The 27,549-nt window shown below is 39.2% G+C and overlaps 1 protein-coding gene across 3 annotated transcripts in view; it reads right to left on the reverse strand.

The window, feature by feature from the left end:
- Nucleotides 1-378: 378 nt before the first annotated feature.
- grb14 (growth factor receptor-bound protein 14) overlaps nt 379-27,549 on the reverse strand; it is an 83,573-nt gene continuing 56,402 nt past the window's right edge. For all 3 annotated transcript variants that reach the window (XM_065252338.2, XM_073811924.1, XM_065252339.2), the window contains 11 exons: nt 24,594-24,715; nt 22,866-22,940; nt 22,188-22,325; nt 10,580-10,690; nt 7,846-7,941; nt 7,528-7,590; nt 6,430-6,546; nt 5,028-5,097; nt 4,835-4,922; nt 3,204-3,297; nt 379-3,116 (listed from right to left, as the gene is read on the reverse strand). In XM_065252338.2, coding sequence (XP_065108410.1) covers nt 2,970-3,116; nt 3,204-3,297; nt 4,835-4,922; nt 5,028-5,097; nt 6,430-6,546; nt 7,528-7,590; nt 7,846-7,941; nt 10,580-10,690; nt 22,188-22,325; nt 22,866-22,940; nt 24,594-24,715 — 1,121 coding nt within the window. In that variant the 3' untranslated portion in view covers nt 379-2,969. The remainder of the gene's footprint in view (nt 3,117-3,203; nt 3,298-4,834; nt 4,923-5,027; nt 5,098-6,429; nt 6,547-7,527; nt 7,591-7,845; nt 7,942-10,579; nt 10,691-22,187; nt 22,326-22,865; nt 22,941-24,593; nt 24,716-27,549) is intronic.

The raw sequence follows: 27,549 nt of genomic DNA on the forward strand, positions 1-27,549 counted from the left end.
TGCATGTTCAACAAGTGTTGGCTTCATCCTTAAATAGGGGCCACCTGATTCACACCTGTTTCTTCACAAAATTGATGACCTCAGTGATTGAATGCCACACTGCTATTTTTTTGAACACACCCCTTTCAACTAATTCAACTAATTGCCCAATTGCACAGCCTTAAGAGCGTGCATATCATGAATGCTGGGTCTCATTTGTTTTCTGAGAATCTACTGAACCTACTGGTAACTTGTTTGCCATGTAGCAAAAAAAAAATATACTAAAAACCTTGATTATTCTGGTTAGTCACATTGTACTGCTATTATTTTGAACAAGACTGTATATATAAATAAATATGGGGAAATACCACATATAAATACATATAACATATGAGGTCATTCTGGATGGAAAGGGGTGTTTCAAGTTTATTTGCTGTCAGTGTCAATAAACAAATGGGAAACAAACGGTAGAGTTTTAAGTTTTACATTTACATAAAATAACAGAAATACAAAAAAGTACAAAAAAAAGATTTGAACCCATACTGAATAGACTCTATCAGAAGCACGTCTGGGTTAATTCATCTGTATTAGGAAATCTCACAAAACCTGATAAATGTGCTCTAGAAAAGAACATCAAGTATATAATCCTGGTCATTTCATATCCATCATTCAGATTAATATACAGATTCAGATGCAGAACACATGTCTGTATGTCAGAACAGAGGAGGGACATGACAGCAATAACAAAATATCAATAAAACATCATTAAAAAAAAAAAACAGTCAGAGAAATGAAATCTTGGATAAGCGTCAACAAAACAAATCAAGTTACAGTGTTTCAACTACAGTGCAATTATAAACCTTGACCATCTTAACAGTTTTTAAATGCTTTTGTATTTTTTTCCTTTTTTGCTTTAATACGCAAATTATCATACTGAAGTCAATCTACAAGAAACATACACGGAAAAGATCAAACAAACAAACAGTTTCTCTAAAAAAAACAGTCAAATGGACGTTGATAAATGTGCATTTCATAAACAGCCCTTTTCACGAAAAGGTACAGAACTAATGAAGTGAAAATTGCTTAACTTTTAGCAAATGTTTATCATCAAATTCACGAGGCAAAGTAAATTTTATATTCATCATACATTTAGTTTCAAGGTGGTCTATACCATTTAACCCTATTACCGAATATTGAGACAACATATTATATTAAACTCTAATGGGTTTGATCTGGTTTACAGTTAATCATTTATAGCAAATATAAGTTTAAAGAACATCTAATGTTTGGTAACAGGGTTGAATAGTTGAGCTAAATACATGTAAAAATGTGTAATTGTGTCAATTTGTGCAAGATTTGTTGATGTTATTTCCTGGTGTCATATTTTAAATGGATTGTGCAGTGTAATGGGGCAAAGTTCATGTATTAATAATAGGGTTGTGTGCTAAACATAAAATTTTTGGTAATTAAAATGAGTTAATAATTAATTTAGGTTTGTTAATAAGGTTCAAAACGACCAAGTTTGCATGCTTCATTAATTTTATGAGATAAAAGTTCACACAAAGGGGTATTTGTGGCTATAATGCTTCAATAAAGTAAATGGACACTGAAGTTTACCATATTCGTTGATAGTGCTTAAATTATTTCAGATGCTTATTTGTTCAATACATCTTTTGTTCCATTATATTGGATATTCAGAAATCACACATAATTTATCATTTTTTAGACAAACAATGCATTTGTTGTCTTTTGGAAACTCGGCACATACAAGTTTTGATCATTTTACAATGTACAAATTCAGGTATAAAACACCATTTACCTGAATTCTTGTGTCTATAAAACAAACAGTTTCAATGTACAACAATTGAGTTCTGCAATCATTTATAAGTCACATGATTATTCTCACACATTCTTCGTCCGAGCGAACAGCTCTTCTGTGTAAACTGCATGATACGCGTTCAGCATCGCTGTCATTGGATGGTAATGATACATTCCATGGTGCGGTACAGCAGAGGTTAATACCAAACGTGTCGCCCAAGACAAACGCAATCATGCCGCTTCGACGTCTACGGCATGCACATACATGTTCACTAAAGCATCTATAGCCTTGTGTATAAAATACCTGAATTTTTTGACACATGACTAACAAAATACAACAAACCCCAAAAGTTTCAGCTTATTATTTATTTGGATTATGGCTATACCATGTCTTTTAAGCCGGGTGCACACTGTGTGATGTTGTAAGATTGGACTCCAAAGCAGATTGTGCGTTATTAACCATCTTTGATGTTAAACTTTACCATAATAAGTTTTGGTCGTGATTGTCAATGTTTATCCTCTTTCACAAAATGGAAACGGTACTGCAGAAAGCCTGGCAAACTCTTGCTCTTGTATCGGTTTATTTTTTAAAACAAACTAAATAAAAAGGTGGAGTGTCGAGTCAAGTCTAAACTCAAAAGCGTAATTTTGATAGTACAACAATCGTACAGCGTACACCCAGCTTCAGTTTGTTCACACCCAACGGAGACTCACGCAGTCTACTATTAATTTAAAAAATGAACTTTGATCGGTAGCTTAACAAGTTGGTTTCAAGTCAACCATTGTGTGTGTGTGTGTGTGTGTGTGTATCAGGAGAGACAGTAGCTGTGAGATTGACATTATACATTCTGGTTAGCCAGCCCTCAGTGAATATCAGGGTCCTCAGTCATCCATGTGCCCAACCCGGTCTCTTTAGTAATGCAAGTATGACAACCACAACTAACAGACAGCACCGGTCCGTCATAAATCAGTAAAGATAGACTTAAAGTTGATCGGTACAGACGGGCAGAAGGTGAAACTCTACTGGACAAAGTTGGTGATTTCCACTGGGTTGAGTTTCCCATCCAAGGCACAAACCGATGTCCAAAAAATATCGCCTGTGTGTTTTAAAGCGCATGAGAGCGCGGTGCATGGCAGGGACCCTCACGGACCTCTATAGGGTGCGCTGCGGTTCAGATGGTGATACGGGCACAGTGATGTTTTAGCCTCGAGGGGAGAACGCCTCGGTTCAGCTGGTAAAACTCAACTAGTTGCAGCAGGTCAGTGAAACGCGTGTGTCCGTCGTCTAGACTGTAGAATAACTCGCCGTTCTCTTCAACCTGACACAAGCACACATTAATAGCATTTACGCTCAGATTCACCATCTTATATATAATAAAAGTTTATTCGTAATGGCTCAGACTTACTGGTACGATCTGAAAGTGTTTGATTCTCTGCGTATGGCACAGTGACAGGACAAATGCCCTGGGGTTACTTTGGCTGTCCCTTACAAGAAAAAGCCTGAGGATATAGAAACAATGATTTTATTTACATTTAGTATTGACTAGATATAAAATAGATATACTTTTTATATACAGCAATATAAGTTAAAAATGCGCTTTGTATGATAGCAATTGCTAAATAAACAAACTTAAATAAAATAACAATGTAAATATGCTTCTGTATAGCTAAGGGTCATGGGTTCCAACTCAGGGGACACACAGCTAATATAAAACAAATGTATACCTTGTAAGTACGCTTTGGATAAAAGCATCTGCCAGGTAGGGCTGTCATGATTATGAAATTTGGCTGACGGTTAGTTGTCTAATAAATTGTGCCGATTATGGTGATTATTTGCCTGTTTTAGTTCTTTGACGATTAATTGTCTGTTTTATTGCTTTGATATTCAATTCATATACATACATATACCAGAACAGGCCTTAAATAGTAGAAAATCGTACTAAGGTCATATTAGTTCATGTCTGTAGTGGCTGCAAAAAATCAATTCCTTACAGATCCTTAAGAATAGCATTCTTTAAGTAAGGAATAATTGACGACGGGCCATTGAATTATAAGAAAATAATGCAAACCCAAGGTGTAATTCGCGTCGTGCTGTTACACCGCGGGTGTGCATTATTTTCAAATAATTCAAAGGACCGGAGTCAATTATTCCTCTTATACCACGGTTACCACAAACATTGCTCTGGTGCCTATTTTTAAGACATTTGAAAAGTTAGGTGTGCGGTTATCAGAAATTAATGCACAGAACATTTCTCAGCCAATCAGAAAACAGCATTCAACAGAACTGTGGTATAATTTCCTATATTATACAATTTCCTAACTATACTCTCATTCCGGCGTAATAATAAACGACTTTAATGCTGTAATGATATTACGCAGCACCCCAAAATAGTCCCCTTGGTAACTTTCAATAGCTGGGGATTTTTTCGGCCGCTGCGTAATATCATTGCGCCTGCTGCACCCATTTGCTTTTGAAAGTTTTGCAGCATTTCTTTAAATGCTGTCTTTCCCCTGTATTGAAAGGCTTTGCAATGTATCACATTACACCGTCAGTTAAAGGCGGGGTGCATGATCTCTGAAAGTCAATGTTGATATTTGAAATCACCTAAACAAACACGCATCTACACCAATAGAATCTGGACCTTCTTTTGATAGACCCACCCCTTAGTAGACACGCCCCTTACTGCTGATTGGCTACAAGTGTGTTTTGGTACTTGGCCCAACTCCCAAAGGGTTTTTCAAAAATCATGCACCCCACCTTTAAGGAGCGCTATCAGACACGGTCTTGTTTAAACAGGTGCTTCAGCTCCCCCTTGTGTTTTTAGAGAGATGTGCAATCATTGCGGTGATCTAAAATCACAGCGATTAAGTCAAACAATCGCGATGAGACGATTATTTAAATATTTGTGACAAACCTACGGCCAGATGCATGAATGTAAAAGTTATAAAAGTGGACTATGGGAAAAATAAATAAAATGTTTGGCTTTTTAATACTCTAAAAAAATCAATCATTACAAACACACTGAAATAAATGTACCCGTCAATGAGGCCCTGTTGAGTGATTAATTTCTGAGCCTCCTCTCGAGAAACTTTACTGTGAAACCACGGCTGAGCCACATGGATAGCTGGAGAAACATTTAAGGTAAGAAATGTCTATGAAAAAACACAAAGTAATAAAATACCCACTTGATAATGAATAAAAGTGTGTGTGTGTGTGTGTGTGTGCTGACCTAAGTTGGACAGGGAGCTCTGAGTGGTAGATGGACTGCCGTGAGAGCTCAACCTGTGGCAGCTTTTCCTCTGGAGGACAGTGATAGAGAGAGATAGATAGATAGATAGATAGATAGATAGATAGATAGATAGATAGATAGATAGATAGATAGATAGATAGATAGATAGATAGATAGATAGATAGATAGATAGATAAAGAGAGAGAGAGAGAGAGAGAGCAAATATTACACACTGCATTACAAATCATCACAGCACGTAATGCTATTTGATGTTTATGTAGATAAAACGATATGTTGATTTTTTTAGCATTTATCATATTCAGTATACTTCAATATTAAGGTATTTGCTTTAAAACAGTTATTGTTGTCTTAAATATTTAAATGTTGTCTCAGACGACAACATGTTTGTCCCATGGTGGCTACCGTAGCTTCTCTATGCGTTTCGAAAGGGAGGGGTGAGCTGTGGACTCAGCTGTTGGTTGCAGTTCGCAATCTCACCACTAGATGTCATTAATATTTACACAACACATCTACAAACTGCATTTGTTTCACATGATCTCATGTGTGCTCAATTATCTTTAAAACAACAACAACTCTTTCTAAAAGGTCTTCAGCGTCTATACAATAAGAATTAAGTTATCAGGGCTAATATTACTTCTAGTAACATATAGTATAGTCCCAGCAAGCAATTTTACGTTTAAAGGGACACTCCACTTTTTAAAAAAAATATTCTCATTTTCCAGCTCCTCTAGAGTAAAACATTTGAGTTATATGGTTTTGGAATCCATTCAGCTGATCTCCGGGTCTGGCGGTACCAGTTTTAGCATAGCTTAGCATAATCCATTGAATCTGATTAGACCATTAGCATCGCACCCAAAAAAGACCAAAGAGTTTCAATATTTTTCCTATTTTAAACTTGACTCTTCTATAGTTACACCGTGTACTAAGACCGACGGAAAATTTAAAGTTGTGATTTTCTAGATATGGTTTGGAACTATACTCTCATTCTGGTGTAATAATCAAGGACTTTGCTGATGTAATATGATTGCAGCAGGGTAGCGATATTACACACTGCCCGAAATTTCGGGCACTTGGTAATATCATTGCACCTGGTGCACCCATGGTACATTTGTCTTTGGTCATTTTTTAGCACAATGCTAATGGTCTAATCAGATTCAATGGATTGTGCTAAGCTATGCTAAAAGTGGTACCACCAGAGCCAGAGGTCAGCTGAATGGATTCCAAAACGGTAAACCACAATTGTTTAACTCTAGGGGAGCTGAAAAATAAGCCTATTTTCAAAAAAGACATCAAATTGTCGTCTAAACACTGCCTGTCTTAATTTAATAGATGTCTAAACATAGCCCAAAAATTAAAATGTGTAAAATTGTGAGACTGTTACCCTCCACGACAGGCCTTCCTCCACAGCCACTGACAGAGCCTCTGATGGGTTCTCTATCACCCGACTCTTGTGTCCTGAGAAATCCATCGCTACCAGAGAGTTCTCAGAGATACTCCTCTGCAAAGACACAAATTTCAAGAGGAAATATCACAAAAACATTTCCACATTTCATCTTCAAACCGTCTTGAGAAAAAGTTGATGTGTATCAGTTGACAGAATTATAGTTGATCTACATCAGGGGTGTCACAAATTGTTTATCTTAAGTCGCCGCCATGTTTCTACTGTAGCAATAATTGGACAATCTGCACTACAGAACGTGTTTTGTCACTACATTGTTTCAGATGATGAGATGTCTGTCCTGTGGCGGCTACAGTAGCATCTCTATGCGTTTCGAAAGGGAGGGGTGAGCTGTAGAGGTCTTCACAGGTCCACTTAAATCCGAAAAGCAGAGGTCTGACCCGAGACGGTTCGGGTCTAAAAGTTTCACGTGAGCCTCTGACACGGGTCGGGTATAATATAAGCGGCATTGGGTCTCGGATAATTTAAAATAAATGTATTTTTGCCGAAAGACCCCGAGAAGACCCAAGCTACCTCACGTTTTGCCTCCTCTTGCCAAGAGTGCTTGCGACATTGTGTGGCTGGCGATAGTTAATTTTTATTGAGCCAGACCTCAACTTTGAATGCACATTTTTGTGGTTACCTTGGTCAGATAACACTTGAAAATAAATGGAGCAGCGGGCCAAATTGGTTGCAAGGCCACCTGGTTTCTTTCTGTCTGACTGGTGCGTGTGGGGCTGCAGACTGCACACATGTCAGTGCCGTTAACATTCGGGTCCAGTCAAGTAAAAAAAAAAATTGCCACTGGTTCGGTTGAGACTCTGTCTAATTTTCTAGGGTCATTTCTGGTCGGGTTCATTTCTTTGGACCCGAGAAGACCTCTACTGTGGACTGAGCCATTAGCTGCAATTCATAATCTGACCACTAGATGCCGCACAGTGGCCATTAGTCGTTGTTTACTGTATATGGATTTTAACTTGTGTTTTTGCTGGATTATGGACTACAGCTTCTGTCTGTAATCTCAATGTGTCTGTAACTCACCATAGGAGAACTCTTCTGCTTCTGATAGGGCTGGATGAAGTTATTGTAAAGCTGCATGCCATACTGTGAAGGAAGCAACAAATTATCATGACTTTAAACCCAGCGAGACACCCAAAACTGAATCTGATAAGCAATCCATGGTTAACTATACAAGTTTACTGTACAAAAACTAAGAAACTGCCAACTACTATTTATGCAGACGTTTTCTTTAAAAAAATTGAATTTTGAGGTTTCTCAAAAATGTTCTGCACAGCATAACAATGTCATGGGGTCAAAGTTTACAGTGAAATTTAAAGAGAAAGATGAAAAAGTTGTCACCTTAAAGAGGCGCATGGCTGTAACCCAACATGTCCTGGTTTGTTCATCATCTGCACACAGCAGTTTCAGATCACGTGACACATTCGACTTGCTCGCCTGGAAGAGAAAAGAAACGTCAACACTTTAGATATAATTTTGCAATCATTTTTGAACACCAGTCACAGTTACTTTAATCCCAGAAACCATAGCATAAGATTTATTTATGATCAACGTTGATTATTTAAAATGATTATAAGTTTAATAAACATCATGCGTCCCGTTTTGTGCGTACGCAAGCTTTATAAATGAGGCCTTTCATTAAAAAAAAAGAGTAATGGGTGGTTATGGTTCGACTACTGTCCGACTACAACTAATGCAACTCATTTCAATCATTTTATGAAATACAGCTATGGAAAAAAATAAGATACCACTTTAATATTATTTTCAGTTTTTCTAAATGTATTAATTTGTGAGCAACGGCTACCACAATGGAAAAAACAATCTGGAGGGCTACTTTTTTGATATAGTCTACTTATTTTATCATTGTTTAAAATGTAAATATACATAAAAGAAGCCAAGCTAATACAAAAAATTTATAATAATTAAATATTTAAATTGAGGCCATTGGTAGAATGAGCTTTGGCGGGCAACTCGCGGGCACCATGTTGGAGACCACAGATTTATACGTATGTGTTTTAAAATTATCATTTTTGTTTCATTCTGCCAACTACTGACAACATTTCTGTCAAGTTCCTAATAAAAATAATGTTTTTATTTACATTTATTTACTGAAAAATTTAAATGAGATAAAAATTGTTCAAATTACAAAAATGATGCTCAATGAAATGAAGAACAATAAAATGAAGTTCAAATTCATTGTTCAACAACAATACTAATGTTTTTACATGTATTTCGTTCAAAAATAAATATTGGGTGTGTTTTAACCCTGTCTTTTAATCACATCTTTCATGTGTCTTGGTATCCTCTCCGTCTTTTACACTGTTGTTGGCTGACTTTATGTCACTCACGAGGTTTGCTTTTGTCAGAATTTAACAGACACTGGACAGTAATGGTTGTAATACATGTAGAAATGATGATTAACTTCTTCCACCCTGAAGCTATTTTGGGGATTTTCGCCTGGATTTGGCCTACCCAATTTCAAAAGCTTCCCATACCCACATGCAGAGGTTTACATACAAAAGTTTGGTATCATTTTACAGGAAACCCTTTGAAATTACATAAAACACTGTTGAAAGTGCTAAACATGGTTGTATGTGATGTCAGGCCTCTAATAAACACAAAAATAAATAGGCGCTTTTTATGTTTATTTTCTAAAGTTTTTATTTGAAAGTATATAACTCTGGTCCTGGGTATCTCAGGTCCCTGCAGACAGTTTTGTTTGATTCCAGCAATTGTCAGCTTACAGAGGAAAAAGGAATTTTTTCTCTATCATAATATATGCAAAAGTTATTTTACTCCAACTGATGGGAGGAATAATACGCTTATGGTGTACAATTTCTGCCAAAAAACATTTGAAGTGCTACCATAACCACATACAGTGGAATAAATGCAATTTCTTTATATCATTTTAAAGAAAACCCTTTGAAGTTACATAAAAAGCTGCTGTTTGTGACAAATATTGTTATTTATGTTGTTTTTCATATGATGAAACACCAAATTTTATTTTTTATGTTGTAAATACTGTCTTTGATAGTGTATAACTCTGGTTCTGGATGCTCTAGCAGACTGCAGACAGTTCTGGTTGTTAGCAGCAGCAGACAGTAAACAACCAAAAAAAGAATGAACTCTTTATCATGTCGCATTCAAAAGATATTCTTATTTTACTGAAGGGTGCGGAAATACATTTTTCATAAAAATATTAATTTTTTGTTTTGCACATATAATAAAAAGCTAGGGATTAATTATGCAAACAACCAAAGAAAATGCTGTGAATGGACTCATTGTTTAGAGTAGGACCTAAAATAAAAGATGGTGTATCATTTGTGGCTATATGTGCTATCTGAGGCAGTTCACACTCAAGTTTCACATATGTTTACAAAAGACCATTTTTTACCTTATTATTTATTCGATGATTGTTGGATATGTGTTGATATTAGAACAAAAATAATGCTGTAGCCTTATTCCTGAGAGTGAGAGCTTTCATTTGATATAAGACTTGCCCATGTTTGTCATTTTTGAAAAATATGAAATATGTGAATATTATATGATATCAAAAAATATTGGGGGGGTGATAGTGTAAATTAAGTGTAAATAACTTTCTTACAGTAAAAGATATGTCAAAGTGATGCATATCTGCAGAAAGTAGAGACTCTAAGCTTTCAAACAGTATCTCATATGTGTTACTGGGGTCCATGACGGAGCATTAAAGATTAAAAGAATCTTTTATATTAAGTCAAAATACGAAATTTTGGACCCGGGACAGGGTCCTCAGGGTTGAAGAGGTTAAATGCAAAACTGAAGTGGTCTCCTAATTTTTTCCACGGCCGTATATATTTACTAATATTAAACTTTCACACTAAATGTCTGACGCTGAATAAAGATGACAAAGTTCACAGAAGATAAGGAGCCAGACAGATTGTTTGATTGTAGTTTTATATAACCCACACTAGACCATAAATCTGAAACTTAATTGGCCTCATTACATTATAAAACTCTGCTAACCGTGTATTGTGATCTCAAAGCACACTGGAGTGAAAAAAGCCTTAAGTGATTAAATGTCCACGTCAAGATTTACCTTCACACAGAATCCGTAGTCTGTAGGGGCTCCGTAAACTTTTCTGGCGCTTAATAATGTGTAGATGTCGCTTTCGGTGAACTCGCAAATAAACTGCAGGTGTCTCGGTTCCTTCACAGGGAAGATAATAAATGATATGAATTACATTCCTCATAACATTCAGCTTCATTAGCAAGTATACAAACACAGTAAGCTGAAAAGGAAGCCGACATTCCTCCAAAACTAATCTACAAAATTACTGTAGAATTCTTCCTCTATTGAAAAAATGATTGTATGACCAGAAGCACAAAATCAAATAAACATTTAACTGAATTAGTTTTTACTTTATAAAAGTTTTTTATTTCTAAGCTTGCTAAGTTGATTTATTTACATTTACCTTTATGCATTTTGTAGACACTTTTATCAAAAGCGACTTTCCGGGTACATTTATCAATGAATCAAACCCACAACCTTTGCGCTGTTAACGCAACTCTGTACCAATTGAGCTACAGGACCACAGGACTGACACAGCATAAAAGGAATATTTTTGAATACACTTTTTGATCCCCATGAGGATTTATGAGGCTTATCAATCAAACTAAATGATGCTGATCTAAAAAAGTAAAAGTTTTCTGTGAGGGTTAGGTTATACAAGTCTATAGAATGTCCCCATAAAACATTGAAACACAACATCTGTGTGTGGGGCATGGGTGTGCAAAGGATGTCTGAGTGTGCAAGGGGTGTGTGTGTGGATGTGTAAGAGGTTTGTGAGTCGGAGTGTGCAAGAGGTGTGCCAGTGTGCGAGAGGTGTGCAAGTGTGTAAGAGGTATGAGTGTCAGTGTGCAAGAGGTGTGTGAGTGTGCAAGGGGTGTGAATATGTGACGTGTGTTGCGAGGGGTTTGTGTGTGTGTGTGTGTGTGCGTGCGTGCGTGCGTGTGTGTGTGGTGTGTTATTGATTGTGGGGCATGAGTCTGCGATTGGTGTGTCTGGTATGTGCAAGGGGCTTGTGTGAGTGTGTAATTGGTCTGTGTGGTGTGTGAGTGTGTAAAGGATCTGTTGGTTTGTGAGTGTGCAAGGGGGTGTCTGGTGTGTGAGTGTTTAAGGGGTCTGTGAGTTTCTGTGTGTGCAAGGGGTGTGTGATATACAAGAGGTTTGTGAGTGTGCACCGAGTGTGAGTGTGCAAGAGGTATGTGAGTGTGCACTGAGTGTGAGTGTCCAAGAGGTGTGCAAGGGGTGTTTGAGTGTGCAAGGGGTGTGTGAGTTTGTGAGTGTGCACTGAGTATGAGTGTGCGAGGAGTGTGCAAGGGGTGTGAATGTGTGACAGGTGTTCTGAGTGTGTGCAAGTAGTGTGTGAGTGTGCGAGAAGTGTGCAAGGGGTGTGTGAGTGTGCAAGGGTGTGAATGTGTGACAGGTGTTGCGAGGCATGTGTGACTGTGTGTGGTGTGTTAGTTTTTTGGGGGCATGAGTATGCAATGGATGTGTGAGTGTGCGAGAGGTGTGCAAGGGGTGTGTGAGTGTCCAATAGGTGTGTGAGTGTGCAAGGGGTGTGAATATGTGACGGGTGTTGCGAGGGGTGGGTGGATGTGTGAGTGTGTGTGGTGTGTTAGTGTTCGTGTGGCATAAGTGTGTGATGGGCATGTGAGTGTGCGAAAAGTGTGCAAGGGGTGTGTGAGTGTGCAAGAGGTGTGTGAGTGTGCAAGGGGTGTGAATGTGTGACAGGTGTTGCGAGGGGTGTGTGTAATGTGTTAGTTTTTGTGGGGCATGAGTGTGCGATGGGTATGTGCGAGAGGTGTGCAAGGGGTGTGTGAGTGTGCCAGAGGTGTGTGAGTGTGCAAGTGGTGTGCCGAGGGTGTGTGAGTGTGCAAAGGGGCGTGAATGTGTGACAGGTGTTGCAAGGGGTATGTGAGTTTGTGTGGTGTGTTAGTATTTGTGGGCATGAGTGAATGATGGGTGCGTGTGGTGTGCACCAGTTGTGAGTGTGCGAGGGGTGTGAATGTGTGACAGGTGTTGCAAGGGGTGTGTGAGTGTGTGTGGTGTGTAAGTGGGGCATGAGTCTGTGATGGGTGTGTGCACAAGGTGTGCAAGGGGTGTTTGAGTGTGTAAGAGGTGTGAATGTGTGACAGGTAATGCGAGGGGTGTGTGAGTGTGTGTGGTGTGTTAGTGTTTGTCTGGCATGCGTGTGTGATGGGCGTGTGATTGTGCAAGGGGTGTGTGAGTGTGCAAGAGGTTTGTAAGTGTGCAAGGGGTGTGAATGTGTGACAGGTGTTGCAAGGGGTATGTGAGTTTGTGTGGTGTGTTAGTATTTGTGGGCATGAGTGTGTGATGGGTACATGCGAGAGGTGTGTAAGGGGTGTGTGAGTGTGCCAGAGGTGAGTGTGCAAGTGGTGTGCCGAGGTTGTGTGAGTGTGCAAGGGGTGTGAATGTGTGACAGGTGTTGCAAGGGGTATGTGAGTTTGTGAGGTGTGTTAGTATTTGTGGGCATGAGTGTGTGATGAGTGCATGTGGTGTGCACCAGTTGGGAGTGTGCGAGGTGTGTGTGTGTGTGTGATACACTGTTTGCAGGGCGTGTGAGGGTGCAAGGGGCGTGTGTCGCATTCCATCCGAGAGGTGTGTAAGGGGTGTGTGAGTGTGCCAGAGGTGAGTGTGCAAGTGGTGTGCCGAGGTTGTGTGAGTGTGCAAGGGGTGTGAATGTGTGACAGGTGTTGCAAGGGGTATGTGAGTTTGTGAGGTGTGTTAGTATTTGTGGGCATGAGTGTGTGATGAGTGCATGTGGTGTGCACCAGTTGGGAGTGTGCGAGGTGTGTGTGTGTGATACACTGTTTGCAGGGCGTGTGAGGGTGCAAGGGGCGTGTGTCGCATTCCATCCGAGCGTGAGCCTCGGTCTCAGCATTAAGCCTGTGGTGTAGCATGGGATGAATTCAAACATGAGAGCTATGCATGGCATCTGTCAGACCATCAGGACAGAAGAGACATGCGTGGAATTTGTAATGTAATATAGAGAATGTGTGACCATTTACAGCCTCTCAAGAGAGGTGACGAGGAGAGACCAACCTATAGTCTCAGAAGAATCTGAGGAGAAATGTTTGACCTCACATTCAGATTATGCAATCATTTCATTTAAAAACACAGAACCTTTTTTGTTTTGATGTTTGAAATGATTTCTTCTAAATCTTCTAAAGTTAAATTGAAAACTATCCAGCAAGATCAAACTACTGTAAATAAGTCTGCTGTCTCCTCCTCCAGACAGAGACAGACACAGTACTGAGTTACAGCAAGGGTGTAATATGCATATCCATGACCTGAAAAACACAGAAACATGCCATAATGGCAGGAACTTTATCTCACAACCACTAGTAGTGAAGTGAATCGAGAGAAAACGGAGAGCGAGAGAGCGACCGAGAAGGAGAGAAAGAGAGATGGGGAAGAAAGAAAAAAACACACAAAGGAAAGCTTTGTCTCACCTTCATACACCTCAGTTTTACACACTGACAGAGACAAAGAGCAAACGTAAACTAAACTTCTGACTCACAGACAAGCAGGAATCCTGGAACACCAAAAAATAAAAACCTCTCAACTAGATTAAATTAGGGCTGGGCCGATAGCACTTTTTCATGTATGATACCGATGTCGATACCACAACCTTTAGTATTTGTCGATAACGATAGCAATCCAATACCATCTCTATCACCCTTGTAATCAATTAAGCTGTAAATAATACATTTGTTAGCCCTACAAAAAGCATTGTGCTAAAACAGAGCTACAGAACTCAAACGTTTTACTGTGCAAATAATTGGAGACGTAATGAAACATTGTGCAATACTACTGCTTCATTTTTATTTAAATGTTTCAAACAGACTCTAGTAGCAAAATGTTTAGTTAATCCACACAAAAATTCAAAATTAAATTGAAGGTGTAACTTTGGACAATTTAAAGTGCAACTTTGTGTAAATTCATGTTGCTCAGCAAGTCGCGCTTTACGCCAAGCTGCCATGACAGTTCAGGTCCGTGTTGGTATCGGATCTGATTGTACTCCCCGACTTCTACAATATTCGATCCGGACACTTTTTTTAATGTAAGCATGCTTGAGATAAAATATAAACTAGGTGATGTGCAGAAGACCTGCGTCTGAAATCGCATACTGGACTAGATAAAGTTCCTAGTGGTTCAGTGGGGAGAACTATTGCCTCACAGCAAGAAGGTCCCCGGTTTGACCCCGGCTAGGTCAGGTGGTTTTTCTGTGTGGAGTTTGCATGTTCTCCCTGTGTTAGTGTGGGTTTACTCCGGGTACTCCTGTTCCTCCTAAAGTTCTTGCCATGAATATAGCCATAGATAATGGAATGGTGTGAAGAAAAAACCCTTGGGAGAACGGAAATGGAGATTTAGCGGAGATTAAGCGATGCAGCTCCGGGGACCGCGTTCGGGTAAACGAAGACGCCATCGCCCAGCATGAAAGCGGTAAGACTCCGCTTGTTATTGTAACATGTACTACTTGCCACATGTATAGTTTAGCTTCTGCTGTTAGCATAGAGGGGTTTACATGCACTAAGTGTATTGAAGTATTAAGGTTAACTGAGAAGGTTGCTGAACTAGAATCGCGCATCCGAACGCTAGTTGAGGATAGCAAAACCGCTAATGTTACTGTCGCAAATAATCTATCGAGCGAAAAGACTAATGGCTCGGTTCCGACATCAGATGCTAATATAAATATTACAAATACTGTATCGAGCGCGCATAGTGTTTATCAAAATACACATGGCTCGGTTCCGTCATCAGAGTCAAGTCGGCGGTCAAACTGGGTGACTGTTAGGCGGCATAGTCATATAAGGCGTCCTTCTAAGACCCATAACGTAACGACAATTTCTAACAGATTCGATCCCCTAAGGAGTATACCAGCGGAAACACCTTTTAAAAGTGCCCTGGTCATTGGAGATTCTATACTCAGGAACACTAACATTGAGGCTCCAAACACCATAGTCGACTGTATACCGGGAGCCAGAACGTCTGACATTAGATCCAAACTTAAAGTGCTGGCTAATGCTAAGCGGAAGTTTTCTAAGATTGTTATTCACGCCGGCACGAATGACACTAGGCTCCGCCAGTCGGAAATCACCAAAGATAATATTAAGGAGATGTGTGAAATTGCAAAAACAATGTCAGACAATGTAATATGCTCTGGTCCCCTCCCCGCCTACCGGGGAGATGAAACACATAGTAGATTAGTGTCTCTCAATGGATGGATGTTAAAGTGGTGCCCTCAGCATAATGTAGGGTTTATAGACAATTGGAAGCATTTCTGGGGAAGACCATTTCTCCTAACCCGAGATGGCCTTCATCCGTCATCGGAAGGAAGTGCTATACTCACTAAAAATCTGATCAATAGTCTTAATTCTGATATAGTATGACTATCCAGGGCCCAGGTCAGGAAACAGACGGATCGGCTTAACCGTCCATCTGTTAGCTGCCGTGATATGTCAAGACCACTTATATCCCAGCACTTCGAGTCAATCTTACCGAAATATCAGCACATTTCAACTGTATCTGTTCCCCGAACAAATAAATACAGGGCACCGCTTGTTACATCTGGTACAAATCTGATTCAAATAAAATTAGAAAACAATACATTAACAGATGAATCTCGAATCTTAAAATTCGGCCTTCTTAACATTAGATCGCTTACCAATAAAGAACCTATTGTCAATGAAATAATTACAGACCAAAACTTAGATGTACTCTGTTTAACAGAAACCTGGCTTAAAGCAGACGACTACATTAGTTTAAATGAATCCACCCCACAAGACTATTATTATAAACACGAACCTCGATTAAAGGGGAGAGGGGGTGGTGTAGCTACAATATACAACACAATGTTTAAAGTAAACCAAAAATCTGAGCTAAAATTTAAATCATTTGAAGTAATGTTGTTAAATATGGAAATAACTGATCGTAACCACAAACAGCTTTCTTTTGCTTTAGCGACAATCTATAGACCACCGGGCCACCATGCAGATTTCCTTAATGAAATAGCAGATTTCCTATCTGAGCTTGTAGTCACTGTAGATAAAGCTCTTATTGTTGGTGATTTTAATGTCCATGTGGACAACCCAAAAGACGCATTAGGACGTGCGTTTATAGATGTTCTAAATTCTCTCAATATTAGACAAAACGTGACAGGGCCAACGCATACTCGTAATCACACATTAGACTTAATTCTGTCACTCGGACTCAATATTAATGACGTCGAAATATCACCTCAGAGTGATGCAGTTTCTGACCATTACCTTGTGTCATACACTGTACTTCTAGATAGGATCACTCAATCTACAACATGCTACCGACTAGCCAGAACAATAATTTCCACCACTAAAGATAGCTTTATTAGCACTCTTCCAGACCTGTCCCAAATGAAACATGTAGCAGATAACTGTGACGATCTAGATATTGAAATAGAAAACCTAAACAATGTCTGTTCTAACACATTGGATGCCGTTGCTCCCATTCGAAAAAAGAGATTCAAAGAAAAACCACCAGCTCCATGGTATGACCATCACACAGCAGCCCTTAAAAAGGCAGCTAGAAAAATGGAAAGAAACTACCGAAACACAAAGTTAGAAGTATGGCGCGCAGCATGGAAACAGAGTGTTAAACACTACAGACAGGCTATTAAAACCGCCAGATCTACATATCTTAGCAAGCTTATAAATGAGAATCATAATAACCCTCGTTTCCTCTTTAGCACAGTTGCGAAACTGACTAGAAACAAAGAACAAACAGAAACCAATAGTAAACTTCAACACAATAGTAACGACTTCATGAACTTCTTTTCTAACAAAATTTCGGCTATTAGGGAAAACATCGTAGCTACCCAGGCAGCCACCACTCTACCCATTAGTTCACTTAACACTAGACTACCATACGAACATCTTGATTCATTTAAACCTACTACAATAGATGAGCTCTCTAAACTAGTCACATCATCCAAATCATCGTCCTGTATATTAGACCCCGTTCCCACAAAACTACTTAAAGAAGTATTCCCTGTAGTGTCAACCCCGGTTCTAAATATCTTTAACTCATCGCTAGAAATAGGATACGTTCCAACAGCTTTCAAACTAGCAGTTATTAAACCGCTGATTAAAAAACCACAGCTTGACCAAGGAGAACTTAATAACTTTAGACCAATCTCAAATCTCCCTTTTCTTTCGAAAATATTAGAAAAGGTAGTGGCAAGCCAGTTACGCACATTCTTGACAAATAATAGTACATATGAAAAGTTCCAATCAGGATTCAGGCCCCACCATAGCACAGAGACAGCGTTGCTTAGAGTTACAAATGACCTCCTATTAACATCCGATCGTGGTGAAATCTCAATTCTTATATTACTAGACCTTAGTGCAGCATTTGACACAATAGACCACAGAATCCTACTCAATAGACTAGAAAACTATGTTGGTATCAGTGGTCAGGCGCTAGCCTGGTTTAGGTCATATCTAACCAATCGCTATCACTTTGTTTATGTAAATGAGGAAGAGTCATATCACTCCCTGGTTAAATACGGTGTACCGCAGGGATCAGTTTTAGGTCCTATCCTGTTCTCGTTATACATGTTACCCCTAGGAGACATTATCAGGAAACACAACATAAGTTTTCACTGCTATGCGGATGATACCCAGCTTTACATCTCCTCGCATCCCAGCGAAACACACACGTTTTCTAAGCTAAAAGACTGCATTAGCGATGTTAGTGACTGGATGGCACATAACTTTCTTAAGCTCAACTCCAATAAGACAGAGGTACTTATTATTGAACCAAATCGCTACAAACATAATATGTCAGATTACAAATTGCACATAGATGGCTGTACTGTGGTGCCATCTTCCACGGTTAGGAACTTAGGTGTGATGTTCGACAGCAACTTATCCTTTGATAGTCATATCGCCAACGTCTGCCGCACAGCATTCTTCCATCTTAGAAATATCTCAAAAATACGCCATATACTGTCTACATCTGACGCAGAGAAGCTTATTCATGCTTTTATGACCTCTAGAATAGACTATTGTAACTCGCTACTCGGGGGATGCCATTCAAATCAGGTCAACAAGCTTCAGCTAGTTCAAAACGCTTCTGCAAGGGTACTTACTCGATCTAAGAAGTATGACCACATAAGCCCAATTCTGGCATCTTTACACTGGCTACCAGTTAAATATCGCATCCAATTTAAAATATCATTAATCACCTACAAAGCTTTAAATGGCTTAGCACCCTCATATCTTAGAGAATTACTATCAGAATACAATCCATCACGCACACTACGGTCGCAAAATTCTGGCCTATTGATTATCCCTAGACTATCAAAAGTGTCTAAAAGTGGAAGATCCTTTTCCTACTTAGCCCCTAAGCTCTGGAATGATTTACCAACCGATGTCCGAGAATCAGACACAGTCGATCATTTTAAATCTAGACTTAAAACTTTTCTCTTCAACAAAGCATTCGCATAATTTGTCTAGTAAAGGTTCTTAACTCGCAATAGTTATTTTCACGGAACAAAGCACTCACGGTCATAACACAGACCAACCAAATAAATAAATAAAAACCTTTTCTACATGAACACTTAAAATGAATTGCATTAAATAGTTTGCCACCGTTTGCCACTGAACCTGCATTAACGACGACAGTGGGGCTTTCGGCCTTAGTCAAACGGTTTGGCACGTATGGTCGGGTTGCGATTTTGGTGCTTTCGTGTGTCTTGTGAATAGTATGCCATACAGACCCGTTTGCCACTGAACCTGCATTAACGACGACAGTGGGGCCTCCAGCCTTAGTCAAACGGGTTGGTATGTATGGTCGGGTTGCGTTTTTCGCGCTTTCGTGTGTCTTGTGAATAGTATGCCATACATACCCGTTTGCCACTGAACCTGCATTAACGACGACAGTGGGGCCTCCAGCCTTAGTCAAATGGGTTGGCACGTATGGTCGGGTTGCAATTTTGGCGCTATCGTAAGTCTTATGAATAGTATGCCATACAGACCCGTTTGCCACTGAACCTGCATTAACGGCGACAGTGGGGCCTCCAGCCTTAGTCAAACGGGTTGGTATGTATGGTCGGGTTGCGTTTTTCGTGCTTTCATGTGTCTTGTGAATAGTATGCCATACAGACCCGTTTGCCACTGAACCTGCATTAACGACGACAGTGGGGCCTCCAGCCTTAGTCAAACGGGTTGGCACGTATGGTCGGGTTGCGATTTTGGCGCTATCATAAGTCTTATGAATAGTATGCCATACAGACCCGTTTGCCACTGAACCTGCATTAACGACGACAGTGGGGCTTCCGGCCTTAGTCAAACGGGTTAACACGTATGGTCGGGTTGCGATGTTTTTGGCGTCTTCTCCTGGTCCTGTAAATGGTATACAATATAGACCCGTTTGCCACTGAACCTGCATTAACGACGACAGTGGGGCTTTAGGCCTTAGTCAAACGGGTCGTCAGGTTTCATTTTCTCTTAAAGATCGGAAGGTGACCCTTATTTACCATATATACCCTCGCATTGGGCCCCCAATTTGCTAAATCCTCAACTGTGGATAACATAATTATGCCGCAATATTTAGTCTGTCTGGAACTAAGCTGAGTTAAACCACATCACTGTGTGACACTTCAATACATATGAACGGCTGCTACGCTAATACGATTTTGTTTTTCTCTCCCTGTCTCGTCCTCGACTCGACCCAGACCCAGTCCCGGTAGATGTGAAAGTCGGCACACCTCTGATCTACTGGCCGTCCTTCAACGTTATGCCCAGCTGATACCTGACCAACGATCACCGGCAGAACCGCTTAATCTCCGCTAAATCTCCATTTCCGTTCTCCCAAGGGTTTTTCCCTCCTAGGACTTATTTTTCCTCGGATAAAAGCCCGGGGTTTTTTTTCTCCTAGGGGGTTTTTCACCCCGGGGAGGCAGCCTTTTTGGGCTTTACCTAGCTTGCTCTTCTATACGTTGCTTTAGTAATACGTGCACTTATAATATTGAGTCATAGCCGCAGCAAATTTAACTGCTCATGCTATCATGTATTCTGTTGTGCTATCTGTCGTTTTCTGTGCTTTTCACTGCTTCTATTTATGTAAAGCTGCTTTGAAACAATTGACTTTTGTGAAAAGCGCTATATAAATAAAATTGAATTGAATTGAATTGAATAAATAAAGACAGATCTGCATTACTGCTTTCCAACATTTTTGGATATGACGATGCCTCTCTCTCTACTTTATTGGGTGATTCCTCTCCTGGGGGTTCAAGTGTTCATCGAATGCACACTTCAAAATCTTGTCGGAAGTAGTTGGTCATCCGGGTACTTTTCGCCTAATGTTTTTCGAATACTATGAATTGAGACGTACTACTTGCCTCACCTACTGCTTTTCGCCTAATATATAGTAGGGAAGCAGGCAATTTTGGACGCAGCTAAAGTGTTACTTTGTCAAAATATGCAAAAGCGCAACTAGGCCTGGGCGAAAAATCGATTTAATGAATTAATTCGAATTTTTTGTTGTGGGCGATTTAAAAAATAAGTAATTCGATTGTTTTGTAATGGCGCATTTTTGGCTGCCCGGGGCTTCCGTAGCGTTATTATAGCAACATCAACAACATCATAGCACACGTGAAACAGCATCAGCAAGCGACAACATCATCATCATAGCACAAACACATGAAACGGCAACAGCAAGCGACAACATGGCTACCGGCGAAAGTGGGAAGTTTGTTCCAAAGAAAGGAATAAAATCATTTGTCTTGCTTTTGATCAAATAAAAGCAAAATTTGCTTTAAGTTGTCTGCCGTTTGTACTTATTGCTTTTCTTAATAAGTGGGGGGGAAAAATCGGAAAAAATCGGAAGTCGAATTAAAAAAAATAAAATCGGAGATTTTATTTTTAGGCCAAATCGCCCAGCACTAAGCGCAACATTATTTGATGTGTATTTAAGATACAGGGAATTTTTAAATAGTGCATCAAATGTAAAAATTGAATTAGATACAACCATGTATATAATTTGGTAAGCAATAAAATGAATTATCCTGTGATAAACACATCTTTTGTTGGACAATGTTGACAAATAAACCAGTTTTCAAGGCGTTACTTTGCAAAAAACACAATTATATCATAAAGTAAAGAGCCAGGACATCTTATGCCCTGAACAAAAGCTCTGTTGTTGTAAAAACAAGGAAGAAAAGGGCATTGCTATCTGGCACAGTCTTCTGCAGGTACAGAGCTCACCTGTTGTGTGACTGAAAGGGTTCAGTGCTTGGCATACCAAAAGTGTAACACAAAATCCAGCTTTACCAGTTTTACTGAGCTAAGCCCCATAAAGCCGCACTGTTAGATCTTACAATCACATCTTTAAACAAGGAATCAGCGATGGAACTTTTATAAACTACTTCAGGTCTTCTCCATATTCTGTATAACCTCACAATTCAAGGCACATTCACACGTGCAGTACTAGTAATAAGTAGGAGTAAGTGGTATTGTGATTGATTCAAGTAAATCTCTGCAGACTCTGTGGTGTTGAGATCAGAAGGTAGAAAGTTTGCACCAACTAACTGCATGAAGAGACTGCAAATGCCTGGGTTTACGTGAAGATTTGAACCGACCTTTGATGTCCCCTTGTTGGAGAAGTACAATCCTGATCTTCTTAGCACAAAGTAAAACTTTTTCCAGGACTTCCTGCCGTGCTCTTTGGCGTGGAGGAACCCGTGGATCTCAGGACAGGAGCTGGAACTGAGAAACGTCTGCAGGTGGAGAGTCACAAACGCCACATCCAGAGGTTATTTGACAAATCAAAGGCATTTTCATATGTTCAGGTTGTATTAAATCAGTCTGGGTAGTTGAAAATTTAGTTTGCTTGGTGTAATAAGAGTTTCACATCAACAGGTGTCAGTATAAAGTGGAACTCTTTCCCCAAACTGACGAGTTGTCTCATCAATTAAGAGAAAAGGTTCCCCTCCAATGATGAGATTTTACGGCAATCCATATTTCCACTATTATCCACTAGGTGGTGCAATTATCAAAATGTGGTATTTTTTAAGAAATTAAGGGGATGCATGTGACGTCACCTTCGGCGAAAGTGACTACGGTTACGCCCACTGAGTGGCAAAAAGTCTGAGCGACAGCATTAACATAGCATAAATAACGCATCTAAAATGGGAAAAGTAGTTGTGTGGTCGACTTTGTTAATAGGCGAGGAAAGAATTAAGCACACGGAAATATAGGCCAGTGAAAAATACTTCATATACATCTTTAATGATAATAATCAATAAAAGGTTTGTCACCTGGATTAGTTGTGAGTGGTTCATGATTCCATTGGTTTCACTCGATATAGACACCATGTGCTCGGGAAAAAAATCCTGTAATGACCCAAACATAATCATGACACACAAAACGACACTGTACATTTTATAGATGTTAAAGGAATAGTACATCCAAAAATAAATTACCCCATGTTTTATTTAACCTCAAGTCATCCTAGCTGTATATGAGATAGTATATAAAGCTCCAAACGCGCATCCATCAATTCATGCAGTTTTTAAATATCTTCTGAGATGAAGCGATGGGTTTTTGTGTCGTTGGGTGAGAGTTTAGCCTTTCACCTGACCTCAGCTCTCTCGTGAACATGCGTACGGCCGCAGTTTATAAAGTTTTAAATAAAACCGTTCCATTTCCAATCACTTCGTCTCAGATGAGGGCACATTATAAAGCTAAAAAAGCCAGGATATTATTTAATTTAGTTTGTCTGAAAGAATAGTCATGTACAACTAGGATGGCTTGAGGGTGAGAAAAATATGAGCTAATTTTCATCGCAGGGTAAACTATTCCTTTAAACTCAGGCTAGGTTGAAAATATGCACTTTGAATCATATATTTTAAGTGCTAAAGCAGTATTACTCTTTAAAGGATTAGTCAATTTTCTAAAAAAAAAACAGATAATTTACTTACCAACATGTCATCCAAAATGTTGATGTCTTTCTTCGCTCAGTCAAAAAGAAATTGTTTTTTTTTGAGGAAAACATTCCAGGATTTTTCTCATTTTTATGGACTTTAATGGACCCCAACACATAACAGTTTTATGCAGTTTAAAATTGCAGTTTCAATTTGATCCCAAACGAGGCATAAGGGTCTTATCTAACGAAACAATTGTCATTTTTGGCAAGAAAAAAAAATGCACTTTTAAACAACAACTTCTCTTCTTCCTCCGGCTGTGTGATGAGCCAGCGCGACCTCACGTAATGACGGTGAAAGGTCACGTCTGACATATATGAAACACACATTTGCGGACCATTTCAAACAATAAACTGACACAAAGACATTAATAAGTATCATTCAACATACAACAACGTCGGAACGGTCCTCTTTCTCCACACTTGTAAACACTGGGGCGTAGTTTAGCATTCGTCATCCGTGACCTCTTGACGTGATGACGTATTACATGAGGTTGCGCTGGTGGTCACAGGATCGGAGGAAGACGAGAAGTTGGGGTTTAAAAGTGCATATTTTTATTTTTATTGCCAAAAAAAAAAAAAAAATTGCTAGATACGACCCTTATGCCACGTTTGGGATCGTTTAGAGTCCTTTAAAACTGCAGTTTTAAACTGCATTAAAACTATTAAGTGTTGGGGTCTATTAAAGTCCATTAAAATGAGAAAAATCCTGAAATGCTTTCCTCAAAAAACATAATTTCTTCTCGACTGAACAAAGAAAGACATCAACATTTTGGATGACATGGTGATAAGTAAACTATCTGGATTCTTTAAGTAATTCTTTAAGTAATGCTGTAAGTTTGTTAGCTTTGGTAATAAACCACACGATTTAATGATCTGTACTTGATTTTTTAAGCGGAAGAATAAAAAATCAAAGGAGATCCTATTGTGTAGCAATCTGTGCTTAATTTTTAATCATGCTGAATAAGATTGGGTGCTTGGCTAAAGCTCTGTTCCACTGCAAAATCAATGATTCATGATCGGGACAACATGCGTTTTGAAACAAACACAGATTCACACTCACAAGAGGTTTTTTGAAGAACTCATATTTGGCATAATTCTTCCTGAAGTACAGACAGCAGTGAGAGTCCATTCCCCAACTCGACTGGACCTCCATAACCGACTCATGATCTTCTATGGTTCTCTCTGGAAACAAGCAGAAATGCAGAAAAGTCAAAATATTCACATGACTTATTTACACACTGCAACGTATTTTCTTAAAAAAAATATACAATTTAACTCTTTCCCTGCCATTGACGAGTTATCTCGTCAATTAAGAGAAAACATTTCCCTGACAATGACGCTTTCCTGATGAGTTTTTATGGGAATCTGTAATTCTGCTATTATCCACTAGATGGCACTCTTACCCAATTCATAAAAACTGAAGCAAAAACTAATTTAACAACATTTTAAACTACTGTTTCACCCCTAGTGAACAGAAGGCAAGAATAATGCCATAAAGCTGTGTAGACACCTGCAGCGACTAACAACGCAATCTCATTCATTTCAAAGGAAGCTTGACGATTTCCAGCAACATGAGTGACCACTGGCGACAGGAAGTGGGCGTGTCCAGTTACACAACAAAGTTGAGAACAGTTCAAATATATGCAAATGATGAGCGACTTGTAAGCGACGACCAATGAAAGTGAAGCAGTGGAGTTCACGTCATCCGTCTTTCGTCATTTACTGAGGGGACGGTTACTTTTTTTTTATTGGTGTATATAAAAAAAATATATACTACGACATCCAGAATTGGGAATGCCTCCTAACGACCTCATTGAAAGAGAAGGTCGTCACACGGCTACGAAGTCGCTGGCGGTGTACAAGCACAGTAAGGGGTGTGTGGTAATGATGACGCACTGCGACAGAGAGGAAGAACTTTTGATAAATTACTATGACTTTTGGATCATGCACAATAAAACCAGGAACGTGCATTTAAAAAAACTTTATGATCTGAATTTTTAAAGTGTAATATATTCTTCAAACAACTTCATATGGCACAAAATGTTCTGAATTCCAGGACAGGCCTACCTTCTGTTTTATAATAAACAAAACTTTATGTGAATTATCATCATAGCTCATAAAATAAAGCAATAGGTCATGAAAGGTTATGGGTTGCAGTGTTTTTACCAAATAAAAGCCTGTCTTAGACAAAACATAAAAAACAGGAACGACAAAATTATGGCCTCGTACACAACACATATACATTCGGTTGTCACTTCACCTTTTTATTGCTTAATCCTGTTCTGTACACACACAGTTCAGTCATTTACAGGACTGACAACCTCATTCTACAACCAAATTAAAATGTAAACCACTTTTACCGAAACTTGGCATAGAGTGTTCATAACCAACCCGAACAACTAGTTGTTGACAAATTATTTAAACATGCATTATGGACATGACAGGTCTCTTTTCTGAAAAAATTAAAAATGCCTAGAAGGGGAAACAGTCTTCTGTATGCGTGGTGCAGAAAATACACCTTTGCTGACTAATGTTGCCAGATCTTGCACGAAAAAAATACCAAAATAAATCCAAATGCTTCACCTAAAATATCAAAATATTGACACCGGCACCTTCACAGTTTAATAACACCAAAAACCTAATCACTTTGTGAGCCAACAGCCATAAACAGTTAAGCGCCACAATGGTATGCAAGTACAAAAAAAAGAGGACCTGGCAACACTGCAAGACAGTGCTCTGTAAAGCAGCCTCACAAATGCGTACAACACACAACTCCAAGACCGTGTTTTTTGCAAAACATAACCCTGTAATTTATTATGCTAAAAGCAGGTGGGATGGCAAAATGTTGTTATGGATATCTTTGTGTCAATCATAGCATTTTCGGAAGTGAGTCTTGTTCCGTACACGCATGGAACGAACATATAGGGGATTCACTCCCGCATTTAAATGCAGTTGTCCTTCCTGTAAGTTTGCAGTGTGTGAGGCCTATGACAAACAGGTCACTGATGTTCAATAAATAGTTAGATTTATTATTAATCACAATAGGAATATGTTATTCTACTGCAAAGTGTGTTGTTTATATTACAGAGCTTTATTGTGCGCCTCATCTACTCAGAATTCACAGTAGTGTTTTATAATATTCAACTTTCCTGTGTTTGTTTCAGCTCAGAGGTTTACAGTCTCACAGCAGCGTGGGCTTGACAGATGAATTATTAACACATTTTGCTAAAACGATGCCTTGATAATGAGCAACCTTTAATAATAATGAGACTGATGTGTAGGGCGCTGCTTATTTAATTTCACCGTTATGTAATAATTAGCCACTGCGATCTTAAAAACTATTTAATGACTTTATAGAAAGCATCTGTTTAAAAGCAGACATCTGGAAGAGTCAGACATTCTTACAATGATTCTTCATTAAAAGACAATAAATGTTCAGACTGTGATTATGTTGTTTGCATTAGTTATGATCTCTCTTTTTGTTTTTACATTACCAAAAACAATGGTTGCTGGCCTTAAAGACAGCGTATCACATTTGATCCTGAAACATTTTTAGTTATGCTGTTAAAAGTCTCCTCACATCCTGAGAGCAATCACTATGTTAAGTTGTTTAAATGTATTTTTATAAATATGTGTCATCTGTGAAAGGCGTAGGAACAAAAAATGTTCAACAAATCATTGAACTCGGACCGAACGCAATGATTAGACGCATGCAATTTTTGCCCTTTATCTGTAAACGTGTTTTGCATATGCCACTGTGCACCCTGTTCACACAGACACCATACGTCATCGGCGTGTTCACATGCCCTCACCTCCCGTCTGTAAACAAAGGGAGAATGCCAAACTTTCCTGCTGAATTGACAACCAGCACAGGAGCCACAAAACAACAACAGCAAAAACTGCCTGGATCAGCAAAGAGCAAAAACCCAAATTAACATTGGTAACTTTACTGCTTTACCACGAGACGCAAACAGCTGCAGGAGGCCAAGGGCCTGAAAGGGTTGTTGCAATGTTTA

Source organism: Paramisgurnus dabryanus, chromosome 15 (assembly GCF_030506205.2).
Source record: "Paramisgurnus dabryanus chromosome 15, PD_genome_1.1, whole genome shotgun sequence".
Classification (NCBI taxonomy): Eukaryota; Metazoa; Chordata; class Actinopteri; order Cypriniformes; family Cobitidae; genus Paramisgurnus; species Paramisgurnus dabryanus.